This window comes from Camarhynchus parvulus, chromosome 1A (assembly GCF_901933205.1).
Source record: "Camarhynchus parvulus chromosome 1A, STF_HiC, whole genome shotgun sequence".
Classification (NCBI taxonomy): Eukaryota; Metazoa; Chordata; class Aves; order Passeriformes; family Thraupidae; genus Camarhynchus; species Camarhynchus parvulus.
The window spans coordinates 24,902,830-24,923,362 of NC_044586.1; the positions used below are offsets into that span (position 1 = coordinate 24,902,830).

General features: G+C 42.8%; 1 protein-coding gene across 5 annotated transcripts in view; it reads left to right on the forward strand.

The window, feature by feature from the left end:
- Positions 1-20,533, forward strand: part of GRIN2B (glutamate ionotropic receptor NMDA type subunit 2B) — a 205,627-nt gene that overhangs the window by 180,890 nt on the left and 4,204 nt on the right. For all 5 annotated transcript variants that reach the window (XM_030959372.1, XM_030959375.1, XM_030959373.1 and 2 more), the window contains 2 exons: positions 16,123-16,283; positions 19,158-19,345. In XM_030959372.1, coding sequence (XP_030815232.1) covers positions 16,123-16,283; positions 19,158-19,345 — 349 coding nt within the window. The remainder of the gene's footprint in view (positions 1-16,122; positions 16,284-19,157; positions 19,346-20,533) is intronic.

A 20,533-nucleotide genomic window follows, 5' to 3' on the forward strand; every position in this document is an offset into this window, starting at 1 on the left:
GTAATATATCCCCCCAAATCCTAAAAGCAGCCTTTTCCACAGAATAGCCTGCTCTACCCTCCCTTCTTTCCTTTCACAAGGAAAGTGGGCAGGTGTTTTCAGAGTCACATCATAGCTTTAGACCCTAGTTTAAATAGCACAACTGTTCTTCATTGGTATTCAGTTACACTTTTACATGTGTTAAGCACTTCAGGAATGAATTATAGACAGAACTGAACTGTGCTTGCTTGCATGATCCCCAACCACACCTTGACTGTCAGGAAGAAACACATTAATGGAGCTTTGGAGACGATGTGTATAATGGCTGTAACCTGGTTTTTCAGGATTAAATAATTTGTTTTGGGTAGGAATGCTGGCCATTAGACTAGCAAATATGATCTGTTAATTTATTCTGAAAACAAGTTCTGTCCATGGGGGTAAATCACTGTGCCTTTGATGATTTACTGTTGTTTGCATTTGAAGTTATACTGTTGTTTTTTCAAGGTGTTTGGAGACTGACCACAAGAAATTGTTTTGTATTCAGACTGCATTTCAATGCCTTGTTTATCTGCACAGCATTTTGTCCATGCAGAGCATTCATTTCTGCTGGACTCTGAACACTTGAGGATTTGAGAAGATTGCTGATACATGCAGGGTAGCACTGTCTGGCTCGTGAGGGTGTAATGCTTTGTGCATTCCTTACTTTTGTTTTCTGGTGAGGCTACTCACAAGGAATTGAGTATTGTGAGGCTCAATTGCCCATGCTGAGCTTGTTACTCAGTCACTGAGGCTGCTTAAGGGGTCATGCCACTGCAGGGCAGCCAAATAGCAATGGGCTGCACACATTGCTACTGGGGATAGCAGCAAGAGGAGGACTGCAAGTGTCAGTTGTGGCTGCTGGGTTGGTTGTAGTTACTGACTCTTGTGTCCATCATGACAGTATAGAAATAATTTGTGGCCAGGTCTCCTGTTCAGCAGGCTGGAAATCCTGTGATAGATTAACCATAGGAGCTTTTCTTACTCATTTTGTTGTTTGGTTTTTGTTTTGTTTTTTTTTTTTCCTGGAATGAAACATGGCACAGAATAATACAATCCATGCAGAATTGCTCCTGTTATTTGTTTTAATTTTGACCTCAATTTGTTTCACATTGTCTCCTCATTTGCAATGTGCTGTGTTTAGGATGGGGTGGAGGGGAGGATGCTTTTCTGTCAGGTGGAGATTGTTGCAGAGACTCCTTAGAGGCTGTGAGCTCTAACCTTCAGATTGAAAGATACTGTTCAAAACCAGCCAGCCCTATGAGAGGTAACATTAGTTTGTCATCATTAGGTTTTCAACTATCTGAGCTAAATGGGATGGTTTGTACCTGTGATCTATTGTTTCAGGCTGTGCCTAGGCTCATGGAGAGAACATGCTTTCATTCTCATGTTTTTCAAGATATTCTTCATAGCTGCAGAGATATGTGCATGAAATACCATTTTAAAGCAGTGACTCCTGGAGCTTTACAGAGCCTTTGAATACAAATTTCTAGGCCTGTTTTAGTTGATTTCACTGTAGGGCCACCTGTGTGTATTGGATTGAGGCCATTTTCTTCTACTTTTCTGTGCCAATGTACCTGTATTTACTTTTGCTACGCTAAAGCATATGTGCTTTTTTCCTTGGGGAAGAGAAAGGCTATAGTACACAGAGGATTGTGGTATGCCTCAAACATAGCTGCTAGTGCAAGTGCAATATTTGGGTAAGATTACAGCCTACCAGAGCATCTGGAATCAAATGAAAATTGGCTGGTGAAACTGAAGGCCAGCAGCTGCCTTTGGGCAATAAAGGCAGGTGGGACTAACTCCATCCAAAATAAAGTGAGTGAATGAGCTTGATCTACTGGGCTTATGGGTTTTACTCCCTGAATATGCAAAGGGCCCTGTAGGATTTGTGAGCAGTCATCCAGACATTTTTCACCGTGCTTCAAGATCCCCTGGTTAGGGAGAAATTCGCTCATCTGAATCTCATCTTTACCCTTTTCTGAAGCCTGCACACTGCAACTCACTGACCCTCTCAGTGCACTGCTTGGCCAGGATGAAGGGCACAGCCACATCCAGGGCACGTGGAGGTGCACTGTGTTCTACCTCACTTCTCTAGTCTGCTTAAAGCCAGTTCAGACTTTCAAAAGAGGCAGTCACTGTTCAAAGCCAGGTGGGAAAGAGTGTTTTCCAAGAGGAAAAACTGTTGCTTCCAATCTCTTTTATCCCAAATGTATGATCTGGTGTCCACAGCAAAAGTCAGGAAGTTTGGTCCCCTGGCCTGCTCCATCAGCTGGTAAGGGCACCTATGTCCAGCACAAGGACTCAGCAGATGATGTAATCCAAGCCAATCGGCAAAGTGACAGTAACAAAATGATATTGTTCCTGCTTGCCTAGACCCAGATCTGCTTGCAAATGTCTCTGTAGTTTGACAGAACCTGGGGAAGGTATCCCACTGACACTGTGGAGCAGCCAGAATGCCAGATGCACTCACAAAATCCCTTCCTGTACCTGGCTGGGGTGCACTTGTCAAGGTCAGACTGGCTACACTGCAACAGCAATCCTGAGCGTCTCCTTGGACTCTCTTCCTTAGGTTTTGCCTGGGAAGAACCACTGCAAGAGATGCCTACAGCTGCTGGCATGCCACTTCCCCAGAAAAGCATGAAATGCACTAGATGGCTGAGGATGGTGGATGTCTCTTGGATGATGTCTTGGCTGTGTCCCAGCATTTAGTTCCTAATGGCATGCAATACAATGACTAAAGTCATGCCCCCACTGTGCTTCTGTGGATGCTTGAGCATGTCTGTCTGAGCTAGGCTGGAGTGGATGCCTCTGTCCCAGGGTACCAGGTTGAACTGAGGGTGTTTGGAGGCCCCCTGTATGAATTCAGGGACCTCTGTCACTCTCTCTTTGTCCCAGGTGATGCTCACCTTGCTGAATGCTACCCTTTGGGCATAGCTGGCTCAAAACAGGTGCCAGAGTTGGTGCAGGAACCCACCTTATAATGGCTGTTAGTTCCCCCATCTTAAACCTTGGGATCTGCTAAATCATACATCAAGCTTTATCTCTTAACTCTGGGGCAGCCATGGGCAGTTTGAGGGAGGAGAAACCTGCTCCTGCCTGAGAGCAGCACTGGCCTTGTCAGTTCTGCAGGAAAAGTCCTGATGTGGACAGCACCTCCTTTCCAGCTCCCTGTGCCTGTGGCATGCTGAACCACTTTCCTCCTGCGCAGGTACCAAAGCAGCACCTTCCACCTCCACTGGTCCATCTTGTGCAGCAGAGGGGCTGGAGGTGGTCCTGGCAGGGGCAGTGCCATGCTGGCTGTGCCAGCTCCCAGCAAGCCCAGCTGGAGCATCTCTGCACGTGCTGCTGGGCTGCATCCATCCAGGATCCACGTGGGGGCTGCTGCTGCTGCCCTGAGCCCAGCAAAAGCCCTCGTGGTGAGAGGGCCTGTCGAGAATATGCAGTAACCTCCTGGGTCTGGATTTCCTCTGAGTGCAATCAGAAGATATAACCCAATTTCCATTAGTGGGAGAGCCTCAGACACATTAGAGAAACAAGTGCCTGCGGTATTTCAGTCTAACGAAGGCAATAAATACAGGAAAGATTATATAAAATGAACTAATGTGTGAAGTAATCTAATAGCTATACGTAATTTCCATTCATATAAAGTAGTAATAGAATAAAAGCAAATGTGGACAGCCAGCAGGGCATTTAAATAAAGTGATTTAGAAGGCAGTAGGTTAATAATAATAAAAAAAAACAGTATCCTTTCCTATAAATTAGTTGGAAATGCCAAAGAAGTTAATAAAGTATCAAAATGGTAATTTGTAATTGACATGAAAAGAAGAGAAATTGATTTCTGCATGCCTGCAAATTGATATAGATTGCTGAAATTTCACACGTATTTGACTTATTTGCTTTTCAAGATGTTAATGCAATGTTGAGACAAATGCAGCGTGGGTCAGTTATTTTTTCAATAGGTATGAGTTTATTTCTTTTTTTGAAAGGCAGGCTTTGAAGTTAAAACTGGTCAGTATTTTTATGAAAAAAAAACCGAAAAACAAACTTGAGGAGAGTATAAGAAGGCAGAAGGAATTTCTGATATTTTCCAAAGTAGCTCATTTTAGTATAGTTTTACAAAATACTTTGATATTTCTGATATGTATTTTGACATGTCATTTTCTAAAGGCACTACTCATAAAACTGACCTACATTTAAGGGGGAAAAAAAGTGGAAAAAAGATTTTTTTTTTTTCTGTAACAAAGGAAGGGACAGACAGAGATAATTGGAAGATGAAACAACATAGGTAGATCTGAGGTAAAGGAACATTTCAGTTTGATACAAAACAAAAGCCTCACTGGAAAACCTGCAGAAAGACACTGAAAAACCTACAGAAAGAAAAGGATCTGCTCTTTTCTGGCAGTAATAGGTGCTTGGCTGTGAAACTGAAAAATGAATTATTTCCCATTTTATTATTTTGAAGTAAATTATTATTTATTGTTTCGAATTAAATCGAAGTTATACAAGGATCCCAGATATGCAGAAGACTTAAGCATGTGCTTAACTTTGTGCTCATGAGTGGTGACATTAAAGTCAATGGGCTATTATTCACATGATTGAAGTTAAATGCTTCCCCGAGCTTGCAGCTTTTGTACAACAAATACCTGTTCTGGAGAAGTCCAGGGAAAATACAGAGCAGATGACTTCAGCTAGACGTTTTTCAAGAGGACTAAAAGTGAGGGTCAGTCTGGGTCAGTCTTGTGCCTTGTGAGCTCTACAAGGGGAAGATTGTCGAACTGGATAACTTGGAGGCAGTACAAATCTTCTAGGGATTAAATATTTCGTGTTAACTGACAGTTGTGGCACTTCCACACATTTCAGCAGGATACAAAGGAAGTTTTATGTGGCAGTGTCCAAAGGCAGAAAGTACGTCATCTTTCAACAGCAGAATGATTTTTATTGTCAGGACACCTTTGTGGAGATACGAGTTAGGCAGACAGAAGAAGGACCATGCCACTTCCAATCCTGTCCTCTTGTGATAAATCATAACCTTTTCCAAAATGTGTAAACATGATGCACCTTACTTGACAAAAAACTCCATAAAATAAAGAGGTTCTTGAATCTCCAGAACTTATGTCATGGGATAGAATTGAATTTCTTTCCACAGTGCTTTCCTAGGGGTACATCTCCCTGTAAATGACTTGAACTGTGCCTTTTGCTTAAATATGACCTTTATCAATAACAGTGGAATCAACTAGAGTGCTTAATAAAAGAAACACTGGTTTATAGTTAAGTGTAACAAACTCAGAGCTCTGATAGTCTGAAATATTATGGCTTAAAATATGATTGTTTCTCTGCAAGTCTTTGTAAATCATCAGGTGCTTTAGTAAGAAGTATTTTTAAATATTATATAGTGTAGCTATATATTATGTGTAAACACACATAATGCATGCGTGCTATGTGTAATTACATATTATGCTAAAAGTTTCTTATTAATAAATAGCTATTAAATAGCTACAGCTGATCATATGTTAGTAATAGATTTTTCTGATTTGTGACTTACATTTATTGTATACATAAATATAATCTTAGATAATTTCTGCAGTTGCAGATGGGTGTGTTTATCATAGATTTAGACATGCTGCAGTCTTTGTATTGAGATAATTTTTATGCTTTCTGAGATCTTTGGAACAAACCTCTGTGCCTGTGTGCTAAAATGTGATTCAGTAGATTTTAAGACTATAAATGTTTAAAGTCAATGGGTCTTCAAACATGTTTTGTTTTCCCCCTGCTTCAGGCCTAGCTTCTTTGTCATTCTCACTCTTTTTCTTCAGCTCAGCGCTGTACAGTGCAGAGCAACAAGGAGGCTGCAGTGTACTTTAGCCTTCACTTGGTCTCTCAGGATTCTTTCTTTTTCTGTTCATCTGTAGGGACTTCCCTGGTATCAAAAATCACTGGGGGATGAAGGGATCAAGGGCAGCCTTGCCAAGAAGGATTTGGGAGTGCAGGTGGACAAGAGGCTGGACACAACCCAGCAATGTGCACTCAGCCCAGAAAGCCAGTTGTATCCTGGGCTGCATCCAAAGGAGCGTGGGCAGCAGGATGAAGGAGGGGATTCTGCCCCTTTGCTCTGCACTGGTGAGACCCCCACCTGCAGTGCTGCATCCAGTTCTGGGGTGTTGTCTTCTGAACAAAAAGAACATGGACCTTCTAGAGTGAGTCCAGAGGAGGCCACCAAAATTATTAAAGGGATGGAGCACATCTCCTTACAAGGAAAGGCTGAGAGAATTGGGATTGTCCAGCCTGGAAAAGGGAAGGCGTCAGGGCGACTTAATTTGGCCTTCCAGTACCTGAAGGGAAACCTACAAGAAAGATGGAGAGAAACTTTTTAACAAGAGTATGTAGTGACAAGACAAGGGGTAAGGGCTTCAAACAGAAAGAGAATAGGTTTAACTGAAGTATTAGGAAAAAAATTCTTTGCTGTGATGGTGATGATGCACTGGAAGCGGTGCCCCGAAAAGTTGTGGATGCCTCATCCCTGAAGCTGTTCAAATCAGGTTGGATGGGGCTCCAAGCAACTGGTCTAGTGAAAGGCATGAGGATTGGGGTTAGATTATCTTTAAAGTTGCTTCCACCCCATTCTATTATTTCATGACAGTAAAAACCTCTAATGGGACTATTTAGGATTTTTGACAGTTAAAATGCAGTTTGGTTGGGAACTTAAGCAGGCAAGATGTGAGGGAAGGGGATACTCAGTCAGACTGTCGGCTTAGTTCATCCTTGCTGGAAAGGAAGAGATGCAAAGCCCTGGGGTTTGTTGGAGGTACAGATGAGAGTTGCAGGATGAGGGTCTTTGGGGATGGGGCCGTGGCGTAGTCCTTAGCTTGCAGCTTTTGGATTCCCCCTCCACAGCACCCTGGCCTTTCCCAGGCCTTGGCCACCACTGGCCCTTTCTTTTCATCTTCCTTTTCAGCAGCTCTTGGAGCTATCCCATTTTGGAGGGAGTGGTTAAATTTGGTTGCCTCTGTGCTAATTGCTTGGCAGTCTAGAAAAAGCAGTCTTTGGAGAATTACATAAGGGGGAGAGTGAGAGAGGGAAGCAAAGGATTGTCCTGCTTCTCACATCAGTATAAGTCAGGGGAGAGGATAACAATGAATATTTTTATTTATTATTTATATGGTGCCATAAATGTACTTGGCACTTTGCAGTCAAATAAAAGACAATGGCCCTGCCACCAAAATTTGGCAGCCTGAGAGATGAGAGCTGGCCTCCTTCAACTGAATGATCAGGGCTGAATCACTGGTGAGAAAGGGATGAGAGTAATCTACAGGATTAACAAAAAAAAAACCCCCAAAAATACAACAGCTGTATCCCCACACTTTCATTCCTGATGCCTGGTGACTGTGACATTTGGAGTTATATGCACATACATATACTTGACAAATACTTGGCAGGTTGTATCTTTCCAGACATTTTTACTTCACTGCATGCTTTACTTTACTTTATTGCCCTGCTTCTCCCAAGCCTTTGGCTACTCAAGGTCAAACTTCCCCATAATCTGGGTGGCCCAGTAGATTTATTTACTTCAGGTGTAGCTCAGTGCCCCAGGACTCACATGGTAGTGATGTGGCTTTCATTTCTCTGTCTTTCAGTTGCAGGTAGGAGGCAGTTTTCATCAGAAGGGAAGGCATTATCTCCCAGCTCTGGGAAGGTGCTGCCCTGTCTGAAGTGCCCTGCTTTTTTGCTTTGCATCTCTGCCCTACAGATGTGCTTAAGAAATTGCACTAATGTAATTACTAAGCTTTTAAAATTGCTTGGATGAAAATTATGGTCCCTGTGAAGTCTTTTGGAGGTTTGCCAGGCTTGTGCAGGGTTTCACCTGGCTGCTCAGTGGATAGAACCCATATAATAGTAGGTTGGTTACTCTTACTATTCAGAAGACAGGAGGACCTGACCTTCCTTTGTTAGTGAAAATGGGTGAAAAATGGAATTGCTTCCTCACCAAACTACATCCCCTGGATTTCTGAGAGTGTTTCATAATTTGTTAACCAGCTGTCTCATGTGCAAACAAAGCAGATTTCAAATTCCTCTGTACTTAGCTGTCACCTCTGCTCTCAAGGTCTTTTTAATCAGTTAATTTTCTCCTCTGAATGAACATCTACACTCGTAATGATATTAACATAGGTGTAGTAAGTGGCATCTTTCTGCCTCACAAATTTCTCTTTTGTATTTGCCTGGGATTATTCAGTAGATATCCTTTGTCCCATTGTGTTTAGCTTCCAAGGAAGCTGACTTTCAAGAATTAGATGCATGGCATGATTTGATGCTGGATAAACAGATGATCGCCATCCTCTACATGCATGCAACCAAAAGTTAAGTGCACCATAGCTATGATTTCGTAGCACCCTTCATTGCAACAGCTATGACTGTGGTGTTCTGATACCATACATACAAGCACTGCAGCTGTGCAAGCCGCTTTTGGCTCTGACTGGTGACGCTCAGTGATTCCACTACAGATTTCTGGTCAAGCTTGAGGGACACCTAACAGTGACTTGATGCCTGTATACTGCCAAGTGTGTCCTGAGGAATATTTAAGGCTTTAATATTACCTGTCAAGTGGAGAAACTGCACAGAGCCTCTGTAATGTTCACGCACTTGCCCCACCCAGAAGACTCTGGTGTGCTGGTGGTGGGTGGGCTCTGTCTGTACGTGATGTGGGATCCTGCAGTGGCCCCTCAGGCCGGGGTCAGCAGTGTGGTGGCAGCAGGCACAAGCAAGTGTGTCCATGGAGGATGTGGGATCCCTGACATGCTGTCTGTTTGGGTGATGATGCCCTGCCCAGGGTGCAGGAGTGGCACAGAGCAGATCTGTACATGGCAATCCAGCTTGCAAAGAGGCTGCACAGTCCTACTGTGTGCACTGCTCTGGCAATAACTGCATGTGATGGAGGCTTCTTCCACCAACTGGATCTCTGCTTTCATCTCAGTTATTTTGCAAGGACGACTATTTTTAAAGTTGCTTATATTTGAACTCTTTTCTTTTGCTTTCACCTGCCCCACCTCACCTCTACATTGTCACCAGGTTGCTCTGTTCCCTTTCCTGACCTGCACATGTCCATATTTCACCAACAGTCTTTCACAGATATTTTTCTTTCTTGTTTGTGGGTCTGACCCATACTACATCTTCCTTTAAAAGGGACTTTAATAGAATTCTTTGCCAACTTCACTGCAGTCAGCTGCACTAACTGATAACTCCTTTCCTAGACTTATCTAGAGCAATTCATGGGTGAAAGTGCTATGCAAAGCAAGACAGAGAATTTGAAACATCACTGGGTACTGAATAATAAGATAAACCACAAAGTCAAAGTCTGAGGGAGGACAGGGTAGTTTTATGCCCTCCCAAAACAGACATATTTGATTTGTTGCTGTTTGGTCCCCTTTTTCTTTTGCTTCCTTTTTTTGTTTGTTTATGCATCAAGACGTGTTGTTTGACTAGTGAAGACAAGAAACTGGGGTTTCAGGAAGAGTTGATGTGGCAACTGGATTCAGAGCTGTGAGGAGTCCCAGCCACTGCTGAACAGGCAGAGAACATTATTGTGATGGAATGCAGGAGGGAACTAAAAAGAGCTAGGGTAAAAGGATGATCTGAAAACTCATAGTCACTTAGAAATGGCTGAGAGTTCCCCCTTGGAAATAAAAAATGTCTGTAATGTCAAAACTACATGACTGTGCAGAGGAGAGAGGAATGCTTTAGGAATGAATCTCAAGAAGTATCTGTACAAGAGAGTCATTAATAATAGAGAATAAGCAGCACAGTCACTTTAGTCTGTTCTCCTCACAGACTTGTACCAGTGCTAAGATTTAGGTTTGCAGTATGATTTTCTGCCTATGCTGTTGGGCTGGCACACTCCTAGCTGGGATGCAATTTTGTCAGTTTTACAGTGCCTACAACACCAAGCCACCAGCAGTTGCAAGTTCTGTGCTCGAAATCTGTAGAGCACCTCCTCTACCAGGACAGGTGAGTGGGGGCATGGGTTTGTGGATGTGCCTAGGTGCATAATCCAAGCTGCAGAAAAGAAAAGAATACAGTAAAAGCTCTGAAGACAGTGCTGGCAGTGTTGATTGACATTCCAGAAACAAACTGATTACTGCCTGAATGCAGATCAGGACAGAGTTGCAGCTCTGAAGAACTTGCAAGCTGAAAATGAAGGATCAACAAAACATGATATAATACAGAGAAGCCCTGAGAAGAGGAATAATAAGCATGAACTCTGATGAGCATTGTTTGTGTTGCCTTACTGCAAGCTTTTTTAGTGTAATATTCTCTCAGCATCTTTGGATCTTGATCAGATGGTTCGTGATATGATGGAACCATCAAGATATGGTTCTTGATGTGGGGATCACATCTGTTCTTGATTGGTGAACATATATGTTCACCAACCAAAGGTAAGTCAAGGAAAGACCTGCAGGATAGAGCCAAAGGACAACAGCAAGAATGGTTGCAGGTCCACAGCTTGCAAAGAAAGACTAAGGAAACTGGGCTTCTTTAGCTGCAGTCAAAGAACATGGAGAAGCAGCAGCACAATGGTCTTCAAAAACATAAAATTCACCTTCAGAGAAGAAGAAGCTATTTGGATTTCCCTGCCCACGGACAAGATAACAGAAAATATTGCAGTTGTATTTGCAGCTGGAAGACTTTAGTTCAGATACTTGGAAGAACTTTCCAGTAGTAAAGCTCTGATGAACATTGTCCAGGGAATGGAGGAGTCTCCAGCACCAGCCATCTTCCGCAGTGGACTGGATTAAGAGCTATCAGGAATAGTGATGCCCAGGAGAGACTCACCGGAGAGACAGAGGTGAAAGAGACATCTTCTCAGGGTCAAATCCAGGTTTGGGATTCTGTGGCATTGTTTGTGGTGTAGCTTGAGGACAAAAATTATTTATTTTGGGGATAAGAAAAAACAAGCTTTTTCTCTTTTGAGAGTCATCCATTAGCTGTGAAGGAATTAATTTCCTAGCTAAAAACAGAAGACATAGAAGGCAGCTATGGCAAGACATGCTGCTGTGGACGTGTGTAACCTATCAGCACTTAAGTACAGGCATAGAGCTACCTCAGAGTTAGACCTGAAAACCACTGACCCACTCTTCAATTTTTAAGGTTCTGAAGGAAGCTGTTTTGCAAACATCCTGATTGGATTTTCAGGCAATGAAGAAAGGGGGAAGCTGACTGCAGTGACACACAGAACAAGAGGAGACAATTGAGGATGTTTGGGCAATGCAAAGAGGTTGTACATTATGGGGGGGGGGGGGGGTGGGCACTTTGGGCTTGTTGCTACCCGTAATGGTAGGCTCCCTGTGCTTTTGGTGGGAGATGCCCTGAGAGGTGAATGGCCCAGTGGCTAGTGTCATTTGGGCTGATGTAGATGTCTAGAGCTATTTTAGGTGCACTAGGTTGCATCTCAGGTGGTGGGCAAATTTGACACAGGGACTATGAGAGACCTGTTCCCAGGGTGAAATTCCCTAGGCATCTCAGTTTGGCACTTACTTTTGGGTGAATGAAGCAAGCTCAAAGTATCTAACATGGCTTCAGCTCTTTTGGACTTGCAGCTGGCAGAGGAGCTGAATTTGTGGCTCTCAGTTTGATGGGTCAGAGCTGTGTGGCTTCCTGTGGTGGAAAAGTTTAACTGGTCATCAGGGCCTTACAAAGTGTAAGGAGCCCTCCCAGAGAAGCTGTACAAGGGTAAAGCACTACACCCACACACCCACGCACCCACCCTTGCACCAAGTTTTCTGCCAGCTCATTATGTTATTCAGCAGTGCATTGATTTGGGGTTTTTTTCAGCAGTGTAAAAGTAGATCGGCTGATAAAAAAGAGACTTTTTGTAGCAGGAGCTTGCTGAGTTTGGGAAACTGCTTTCAATGCTATTGGCAAACACTTTACAGTGCAAACAGGGCCTACATGAGGCAGATAAATAAGTGCAGATGTGCTTTTCTGTAGGATCCATTTGGTGATAGACAATATATTGAAAAAAAAATTCTCATCAAATTAATTGTCGCCAATTAGACATAACCCCTTCCCCTCATCTCTAAATCCCCTCCATTTGCTGCATGAATGGGAAGAGCTCCTATCACCTGTTTCATTATGCAGATTGATATCTGAACATCTGAGAACAATGCTGCTTTCTGCACCGCACGGCTCCAAATTGCTAATGAAACAGCTCTGCCAGCCGAGCCACTTCAACCCGCTTTCACTGCCGCTGTTGACAGCTCTCGTGGAGAGAGGGGGAGAGGAGTGGCAAAGGAGTTCTCCCCCTGAATGTGCTAACAGCTTCCAGCCTGTGCGTTTATTGCTCTCCAGAGGAGGAAGATTTCTGCTCTCTGACTCGGAGAGGTTACTTTTGCAAAGGCGAGATCTGCTTTGCACTTAATGCTCCTTGATTTCAGTTTGTGGAGTGAGAGGTTGAAGAGGCAGGCAGCCACTGGGCTCTGAACATAGGTATCTCATGTCCCAGAGCTACTGCAGCCCTTCAGGCATCCTTGGTGCCTGCTTTCCACCCCCATCTCTAGCATCCACCTTCACAACTGATGTAAAGCAAGTGGGACTTCTTTCATGGGTGAGAGGATGTGCACATCACCTTGGGTACATAACAGGGGAGCATCTCACAGCAGAGGTTCCACGGTGAATGACTGGGAGGATGCAAGTGGGATACATCTCTGTCTGAGGCTCTTTGGGCGCAGGACTGCAGCTGAGCTCTGCTGCTTCTTCACAGGCAGTCGCCCTTTGAGGTAGGTAGAGCTGGGCAGCAGGACAGAGCTCCTGCTGCAGGCAAGTATAACATGGGGCTCCTACAAGTGTGGACTCTGTGCAGCTGGGCTTTCTCAGCAGCTGATGTAGTTGCTTATCTTCCCTTCCCCTATTACCACTGCATTTTGTTTTTGCCAGAACCTCACAGGACTCCTCTTCACAGATGCCTAGAGTGGAGTTGTTGTGATTTAAAGCTCTGACAGGAGAAATTTTTGCACTAAATAATGCAAGTTCTCTAATTGATCTACTTTCTGACCCTTTCTGTCCATATCTGTGGTTAATTCCTTTGTCAGTGTTCACTGCAGCATTGAGATTACCTCTGCACAGGCTTCCTCCATGTAATGGCCCCTGCATTGTGCATCAGCTCCTCACTCATGTCTCAGACTCCCTACAGACCCATCTGCCAAAGAGCCCTGCTTCCCTAGGGATGATACTTATGATCCAGGCTCACAGTCCCAGCTCCTGGGAGAAATCAAACGAGTGGCTTTCCTTACTGAACTCTTTGACAATCTGTCAATTAACTTTCCTCCTTACAGATCATCTCCAGTTCCTCCACACATTCCTCTACCATGTTGGCAGAAGAGGACACACTCTTTCCCTATCTGTCCTATGAACTTTCCAGGAAGGCTCACATGTCTTCTTGTTCCCTCAGGATGAGCTGTGTGGGACAGAAGTTAGTTCAGAATGATGCAATAGTTTCTGACTCCGGAGAACTCACTGGAGATCCCTTCATCCTTTGACTGAGCTGTGCCCACTTACTGCCAAGAGACACACATGGGGATTTTTGAACTGCTATCTCCTATCAGAAAGCTGCATGCATGTACTGCTATTACTTCTCAAATATGGAGAAATAGTTACAGGGCTTATCTCTGGCTGCATGGATTGTGGAGTCAGCTGGACATTGGTTACTCTCAGCTTTGTAAACATTAAGCTAGGTTAGCTGGGGATCTGTGTTCCTCTTGGGCACTCAAGCTAAATTGTCTGGTGTGGGCCCCATATGGATCCTTTATTATCATTTCCTATCTTGCTGTTCACCAAGGTATTGCTGAAGTGTGTGTGCATGTTGGTGTGTGGAGAGTGATTTGCATTTGAAGATCTATTCTGACTAAGGAATCAGCAGGAGGAAGGATTGGTGAGTGAATGAGTAGTATGTGAAATTGAAGAAGTCATCAACCTGACCTCTTTCTCTAGAAATGTGCTTTTCCTGTTGCCAGAAATGGTAATTTCTTACAAGAGAAATGTTTTCATTTATTTATTGATTGACCAGGAGATTCTGGATCCTTTCACCTGTGACTGTTATTATGGGCTCTGGAGCAGCATCGGGACAAAAGATAGTTCACAGTTGGGATTATTTCCCTTATCACAGGGAAATGCCTGCCTTTGTAATCTTCTTACTCCAGTTTGTAGGCATCAGGATGGAAGCAGACAAAAGCAGAGACTGTATCACTGGGAATGGAGGGTGGAAGTATAAAATGGACTTGCCAAAACTCAGTCACACAAATGCTGGTCAGGCCTGCCTGATGCTTCTCCTGTTGGCTGTACTCTGTCAGAGGGCTCTGTGGGAATGGGAATGTCCTGTATGCCTTTAAGGTGGGGTTCTGCAGCCTCTGGGAAAGCAAGTTGCCCACGCTGCAATCTCCTGGTTTAGCATGTCAGGGGAGAGACTGTGTTTCTTTGTGTCTGGCATGGCAGTGCCCTCCTTGTGATGGGTCCCCTAGGCTGCTGCTTTAATCAGCTTAGTAAAAAAGAATAATTTTAGCATGCTGCGGTGATTTTTCTCCCATCAAAGTTTGCTTTCATTACAGTCTTTGATAGCTGTGAGTTTGTCTTCCTCCCTAGAGGTGTGACAGAGTTCTAAGAGACACCTTACTGTCTGTTTTATGCTGTGTGAAACTTCTGTTTTGTTGGTGATGCACTAACCTGAGTTCAGAAAAACAGCCCCAATGTTTTTTATCGGCTTAAAACAGTAGGACACATGTTCTCTCACACACTCACATGCACATTCAAGTTAGCCCCTCTTGCCATCCAGACTGGAGATGAGTTGGCTGGTGCACAGAAACAGGTGAACAGTGTGTTCATCTATCCACAGACCCAGCTTCTAGCTGTCCTCATGGCTGAGATGTGAGCGAGATACACTGCTCTAGGGGCTCTGGCCTCCTCAGCTGAGCTGACCAAGTTCCAAAATGGCTTTAAGTAGAGCTCAAGAACAAGGGTCATCTGCACGTGTTTTAAGCTGGAACTATCTGTGGATTGCAGCCCTGTAGAAGGTGGCAGTGCATGACTGCACGTATTCATGAACTAGGTGCACTTCTGCTCTTAAATGGTTTTGGTCCGACCATTAGCCTGTTGTCAGTGGGCTTCTCAGGATCATAGAAATACACAGTCACACTTGGGAGCCAAGAAATAACACCAGGCAACCTACTGCTTGATATATCCAGAGAGGAGGAGGCTTCCTTCCATTTAACCTACCTTTGCATCTTTTTCTTTACTGCTTATTCAGTTCCTGGTTTGTAGTTCTCTGCTCCTTCTCATCTGCTGGTTCTAGGGGTTTTAAGCAGTCTTTATAATTGACAGTCTAAATTTTACTCCTCATAAAATCCCAGAGAGCATTGATTATGACTTGAGTTAAGCAAGTGACATATGAAATCTCACAGGCTTGCAGCCATGGGGGAATGATATGATGAATGTATTTCTTGTGAGCAGCAAAAGCTTTGGAGTGTTCTGCCAGCTCTGTTCTGGGCATCAAATGTAACTAGTAACTTGCAGCCACTAACAGCATTTTATCTGGGACATTTGCCCAAAACTTTGAAAGCTAATAATTTGTTTGGTGAAGTGGGTGTGAGGTGTGCTGAGAGGCATCTCTGCTCATTAATTACTTTTCTATCTCTGTCAGGACCAGGAAGTGTAAAGGCATCCACAGAGCTGAAAAAGATACTTCTTAGGAACTAAATGACAGTTTGTGGATAAAAAGCACATCACATAGATTTTATTGGAAACCGTTTCTTGACTGTGTTCCAGCACCACCGTTACATTTTCCCTTTCCTTTTTGCTTTTATCTAACCTCCTACTTAATCTCTGATCACTGACTATTTCATGCACTTAATCCAGAGTAGAGAAAAAGAACAGCTTGCTCAGATTTATTTCTTGTGTCTTCAGCATTAATAAGAGATATTCATGTTTGAAAACAATAAAATATCTTTTCGATTATGTTTCCTACATGGGAGTAAAATAAAATCAGATCAACCTTCTGATGTTCTCCCAACCAGATGACTGCTTCCATCTGAAAGACTGTGAGAAATATTCCTTTTTCTGTCTCTTCAGTTCCAGAAACCAAATGACTTCTCACCCCCTTTCCGCTTCGGGACGGTTCCCAATGGCAGCACGGAAAGGAACATCCGCAACAACTACCCTGAAATGCACAGCTACATGGTGAAGTTCAATCAGAGGGGCGTGGACGATGCTCTGTTCTCGCTGAAGACTGGGTGAGGCTTTCTTACATGCTTACTCACCACAGAAACCTGACTTTTTGCATGCTTGTCTGGAAAATTTAAGTTTTAGGGTTTGAAAAATGAGCCTCAATTGTCATTCCATGGTTAAAAGTATAGCCAGACCAAACACAGCACAGTAGCACAGGAGAGTGACTCCATGGTTCTTTTTGCCAGGTTTTTGTATTGATATCTGTATAAAAGTTTCTGGTTTTGCTGTGTTTATAAGAATTTAAAAGAAGAGAAAAAAGAGAATCTACTGTATCCCTGTGTACATAATCCATGTGTGTGTTGGTCCCCAAGACCTTGCTTCATCAAGATGTTTCATGCTGATGGGTTTTATGCATACAGAAGAAAAGCTCACAGGTCTCTGTGGACAAAGTTTTTTTCAGAGCATTTATATTGTCATCTGGAAATTCCTTTGTTTTCCCTCCTTCTGTGTATAAAAGATTATGTTAATCAGGAAGCTGTCAGACTAATCCCACCCCAGTGTATCACCAGCTAATACAGTATAATGGAAGGTAGGTTTGAAGCAAATAGTTTGGAAGTAGCCTACTCGCTGGAATATTTTAGTATCAAGGGCTAAACAATACATTATTTGAATAATATGGAAGTATAAAAATGTAAATGTTTCCTTGGGTAATTTTGGAGACATGGGAAAAATCATTAGCAAAAAGGATGCTTGAATACCTCATCCTATTTTAATAACAATGAATCTGCAGAGGACCTAACTCAAAATGACATTTTGCAAGCCTTTGTCCTTTGTAATTAAAGACCTGCTCTCAGAACTGACCATTTTGGTTGTCAGAACCCAGACACAGTGAATAAAAAACATTTTTGCTTACACTCATGTTGTACTCTTAGCAGAAAGTTCATTTCAAAGCACAAATTAAGATGTTTAGCCAATTTAATTACTAGATTGACTGAATATTCCTAAACCTGCTTGCCAGGTTCAGAGGCCCGCAGCCCATTGCAAATGGCTGTACCATAGTTGGATGTCATCCTGGGAAGGTACATTTGCCAGGATAGTCGTCATTCAGGAAATAAATATGCACTGTCCTGGAAATATATGGATGAGATAGAGGTCATCACTTGTGATAGATATCATCCTGGCTTCATATTCACCCTTGGACAGACTTCCTCACAGATAAGCACTTGAACTGAGATAATCACCATACTGTAAATATATGTGCAGGAGGTGTATTGTAAACATAGTATGTGAGAGAGAATGTGCAACTGGAAGATCTTAGGTCATTTATCAGAAAATGTTTATTTCAGATCTAGTGGGAGGATTTACTCATCAGCTGTCTTTGGGTTTGTGGAAGATGCAGCCTCCTGAGACTGTACCCCACATCCAAATCAATTTGTTGCAGTGTGAAAAGGCTCTCATCATGTCATTGTACTCTCTGCACAGTCCATAATGGGGATTTCTCTGTATTGAAACATAATTTTTGTTGTGATTTTCAGCTGAAAATTCTTCAACAAAGACCAATTCAACAGGGTAAATTATAAAGCTGCTCTCGTGGCCAGTTCACATTGGTGAAGATCTGGTAGTACTTTTCACAGTAACTGACTGTATTTGATTTGAAAAAAAAATCGTTTTTCTCAGCTAAGTCATGCCAGTATTTGAATTGGAGAAAATAGTTTCCTTACTTCAATCCCTACTTTGCTATCTAATATTGATATATTTTATAAGGCAGTTTAGATTCTTTTGAGATGAAAGGCAGCAGAGAAATATAAGATATTCTTAAGGATATAGATCCCCTTGACTTCCTCTTCATTCATCTTTATCTTGCAGTATGTGTGTATTCCAAATTTCCTTTAAGATCAGAAATGATGATTAGCACATAGTCAGAAAGAAATAGACAATCCTCATTTATAACCCAGATTCACCTGTAAAACAGCTTTAGGCTTAGATTTTAATCTAACTATGGTGAAAGTGAAGATGACACCTGAAGGATGGGATACCATCCAGAGGGATGGAAGTGGGCACATGAGGATTTAATGAGATTTAACAAGACCCAATGCAAGGTGCTGCACCTGGGTTGGGGCAACCCCTGGTATCAATACAAGCTGGGGCATGAAGGGATCAAGGGCAGCCTTGCCAAGAAGGATTTGGGAGTGCAGGTGGACAAGAGGCTGGACACAACCCAGCAATGTGCACTCGGCCCAGAAAGCCAATTGTATCCTGGGCTGCATCCAAAGGAGCGTGGGCAGCAGGATGAAGGAGGGGATTCTGCCCCTTTGCTCTGCACTGGTGAGACCCCCACCTGCAGTGCTGCATCCAGCTCTGGGGTCCCAGCACAGGAAGGACATGGACCTGCTGGAGCGAGTCCAGAGGAAGCCACCAAGATGATTAAAAGGATAGAGCAGATCTCCTTACAAGGAAAGGCTGAGAGAATTGGGATTGTTCAGAAGAGAAGACTTTAGGGTGACTTTCCTGAAGGGAACCTACAAGAGGGCTGGAGAGAAACTTTATTAATGCATGCAGTGACCGGACAAGGGGGAATGGTTTCAATCTGAAAGATTAGGTATTAGGAAAAAAAATCTTTTGCATGATGGTGGTTAGGCACTTTACTTGTGAGGCGATGAAGTTGTGGATGCCCCATCCCTAGGAGTGTTTGAGGCCAGGCTGGATAGGACTCTGAACAACCTCATCTAGTGGAAGGTGTTCCTGCCCATGTCATGGGAGTTGGTACTAAGGAGTCTTTAAGATCCTTTCCAACCCAAAGCTTTCTATGATTCTACATCACATATTGCAGACCATCTTAAAGAGGTTAATTTCTTCCTTAGCTCCTTACAACCACCTTTGATTTCATGCAGGTGTTATGTTTTCTGTACTATACCCTCTTGTTTCTTGCCTCTGTGCAGGAAGTTGGATGCTTTCATTTATGATGCAGCAGTGCTAAACTACATGGCTGGCAGAGATGAAGGCTGCAAGCTGGTGACAATTGGGAGTGGGAAAGTGTTTGCCTCCACTGGCTATGGCATTGCCATCCAGAAGGACTCAGGCTGGAAGCGCCAGGTTGATCTTGCAATTCTACAGCTTTTTGGAGATGGTAAGTGACAAGAAAGAGAAGTGCTGGAATTTTCCTTAGAAATACTGAGTTTTGCATGTAAGAAATGGAAGCTTCTAGCTCTGGTGCTTCAGATGTGAGTTGAGAACATGGAATTATTAATAGGGTTTTTTTAGAGGCAACACACCAAAAATGCGGGAATGTCACTTCTTTCTTGTTATTGATGCAGGGTAGCAGTATCATCAAAAGCCTTTAGTGCCAAAAGCACTAAAGTTTTCATAGAACAAGATCAGATATGTGTTTGAAAAATATCTTATGTGAAAAATATCTTGTAAAAACAAGAACTCTGGTGTGAATTTTTCACTAGCTCTGAGGTTTTGCCATGACCAAACCCACTAATTGTACTGGACTGTCTGTGGTTATTCCATATTTATAAGTATTCTTTTTCTCCCCTGAAATCTGAAAATAACATATAGTACTATAAATATGGAAAGAACATGGCTTGGACATACTTCAGAAAATTGGCCACCTGACAGACAGATTGTTCTGTTTCTTAAAAAGCCTAGTATGTGTTATTTCAGAGAAGGACATAAGTACTCCACAAAGCTTCAAAGACTCTGTTATGACGCTACTTAAATGCATGGATTTTTTCCCCCTGCCTCTGGACCGGAGATTGAAAATGTGAAAAACAAACTCTTCTAAAAACATGAAACAATTTGTCATCCTGCAAAATTAGTTTATTCTGAATGTCCCAATATTCATGCATGCGTGTGAGTGTTTTTCTCTCTCTCATCCCTCATGAAAGCACCATAATGGTAGTAAGTGGTGTATGAAATTAGAGTACAGAACATTTGCTCATAGCTGATACAAATTAGTAAAATTTTTGATTGGTCAAAGCCCTTTTAAGTGTTGAATTTGGACAGAATTGAAGGGAAGAAAAACAAGTAAAAACACTCAAATGTTTTTTGGAACATTGCACCTGGTTTTAATGAGCTATGGATATGATGGAAACAAAAATTGATTGAAAACAATCAATATTTTGATTCCGAGTTGGAAACATACAATGTTTTCATCTAGAAGTGTTTAATTTTTGTCTACCACTATCAGTCACTAAGTTTTCCCTTCATTGACTTAATGAAAGTGGAAGTTTGTGAGGCCAGGTCTTCAGTCATGTGGTGGACAACTGTTTCAGGATCTCATTGTAGACATCCAGAAAGAATCATAGCTGTG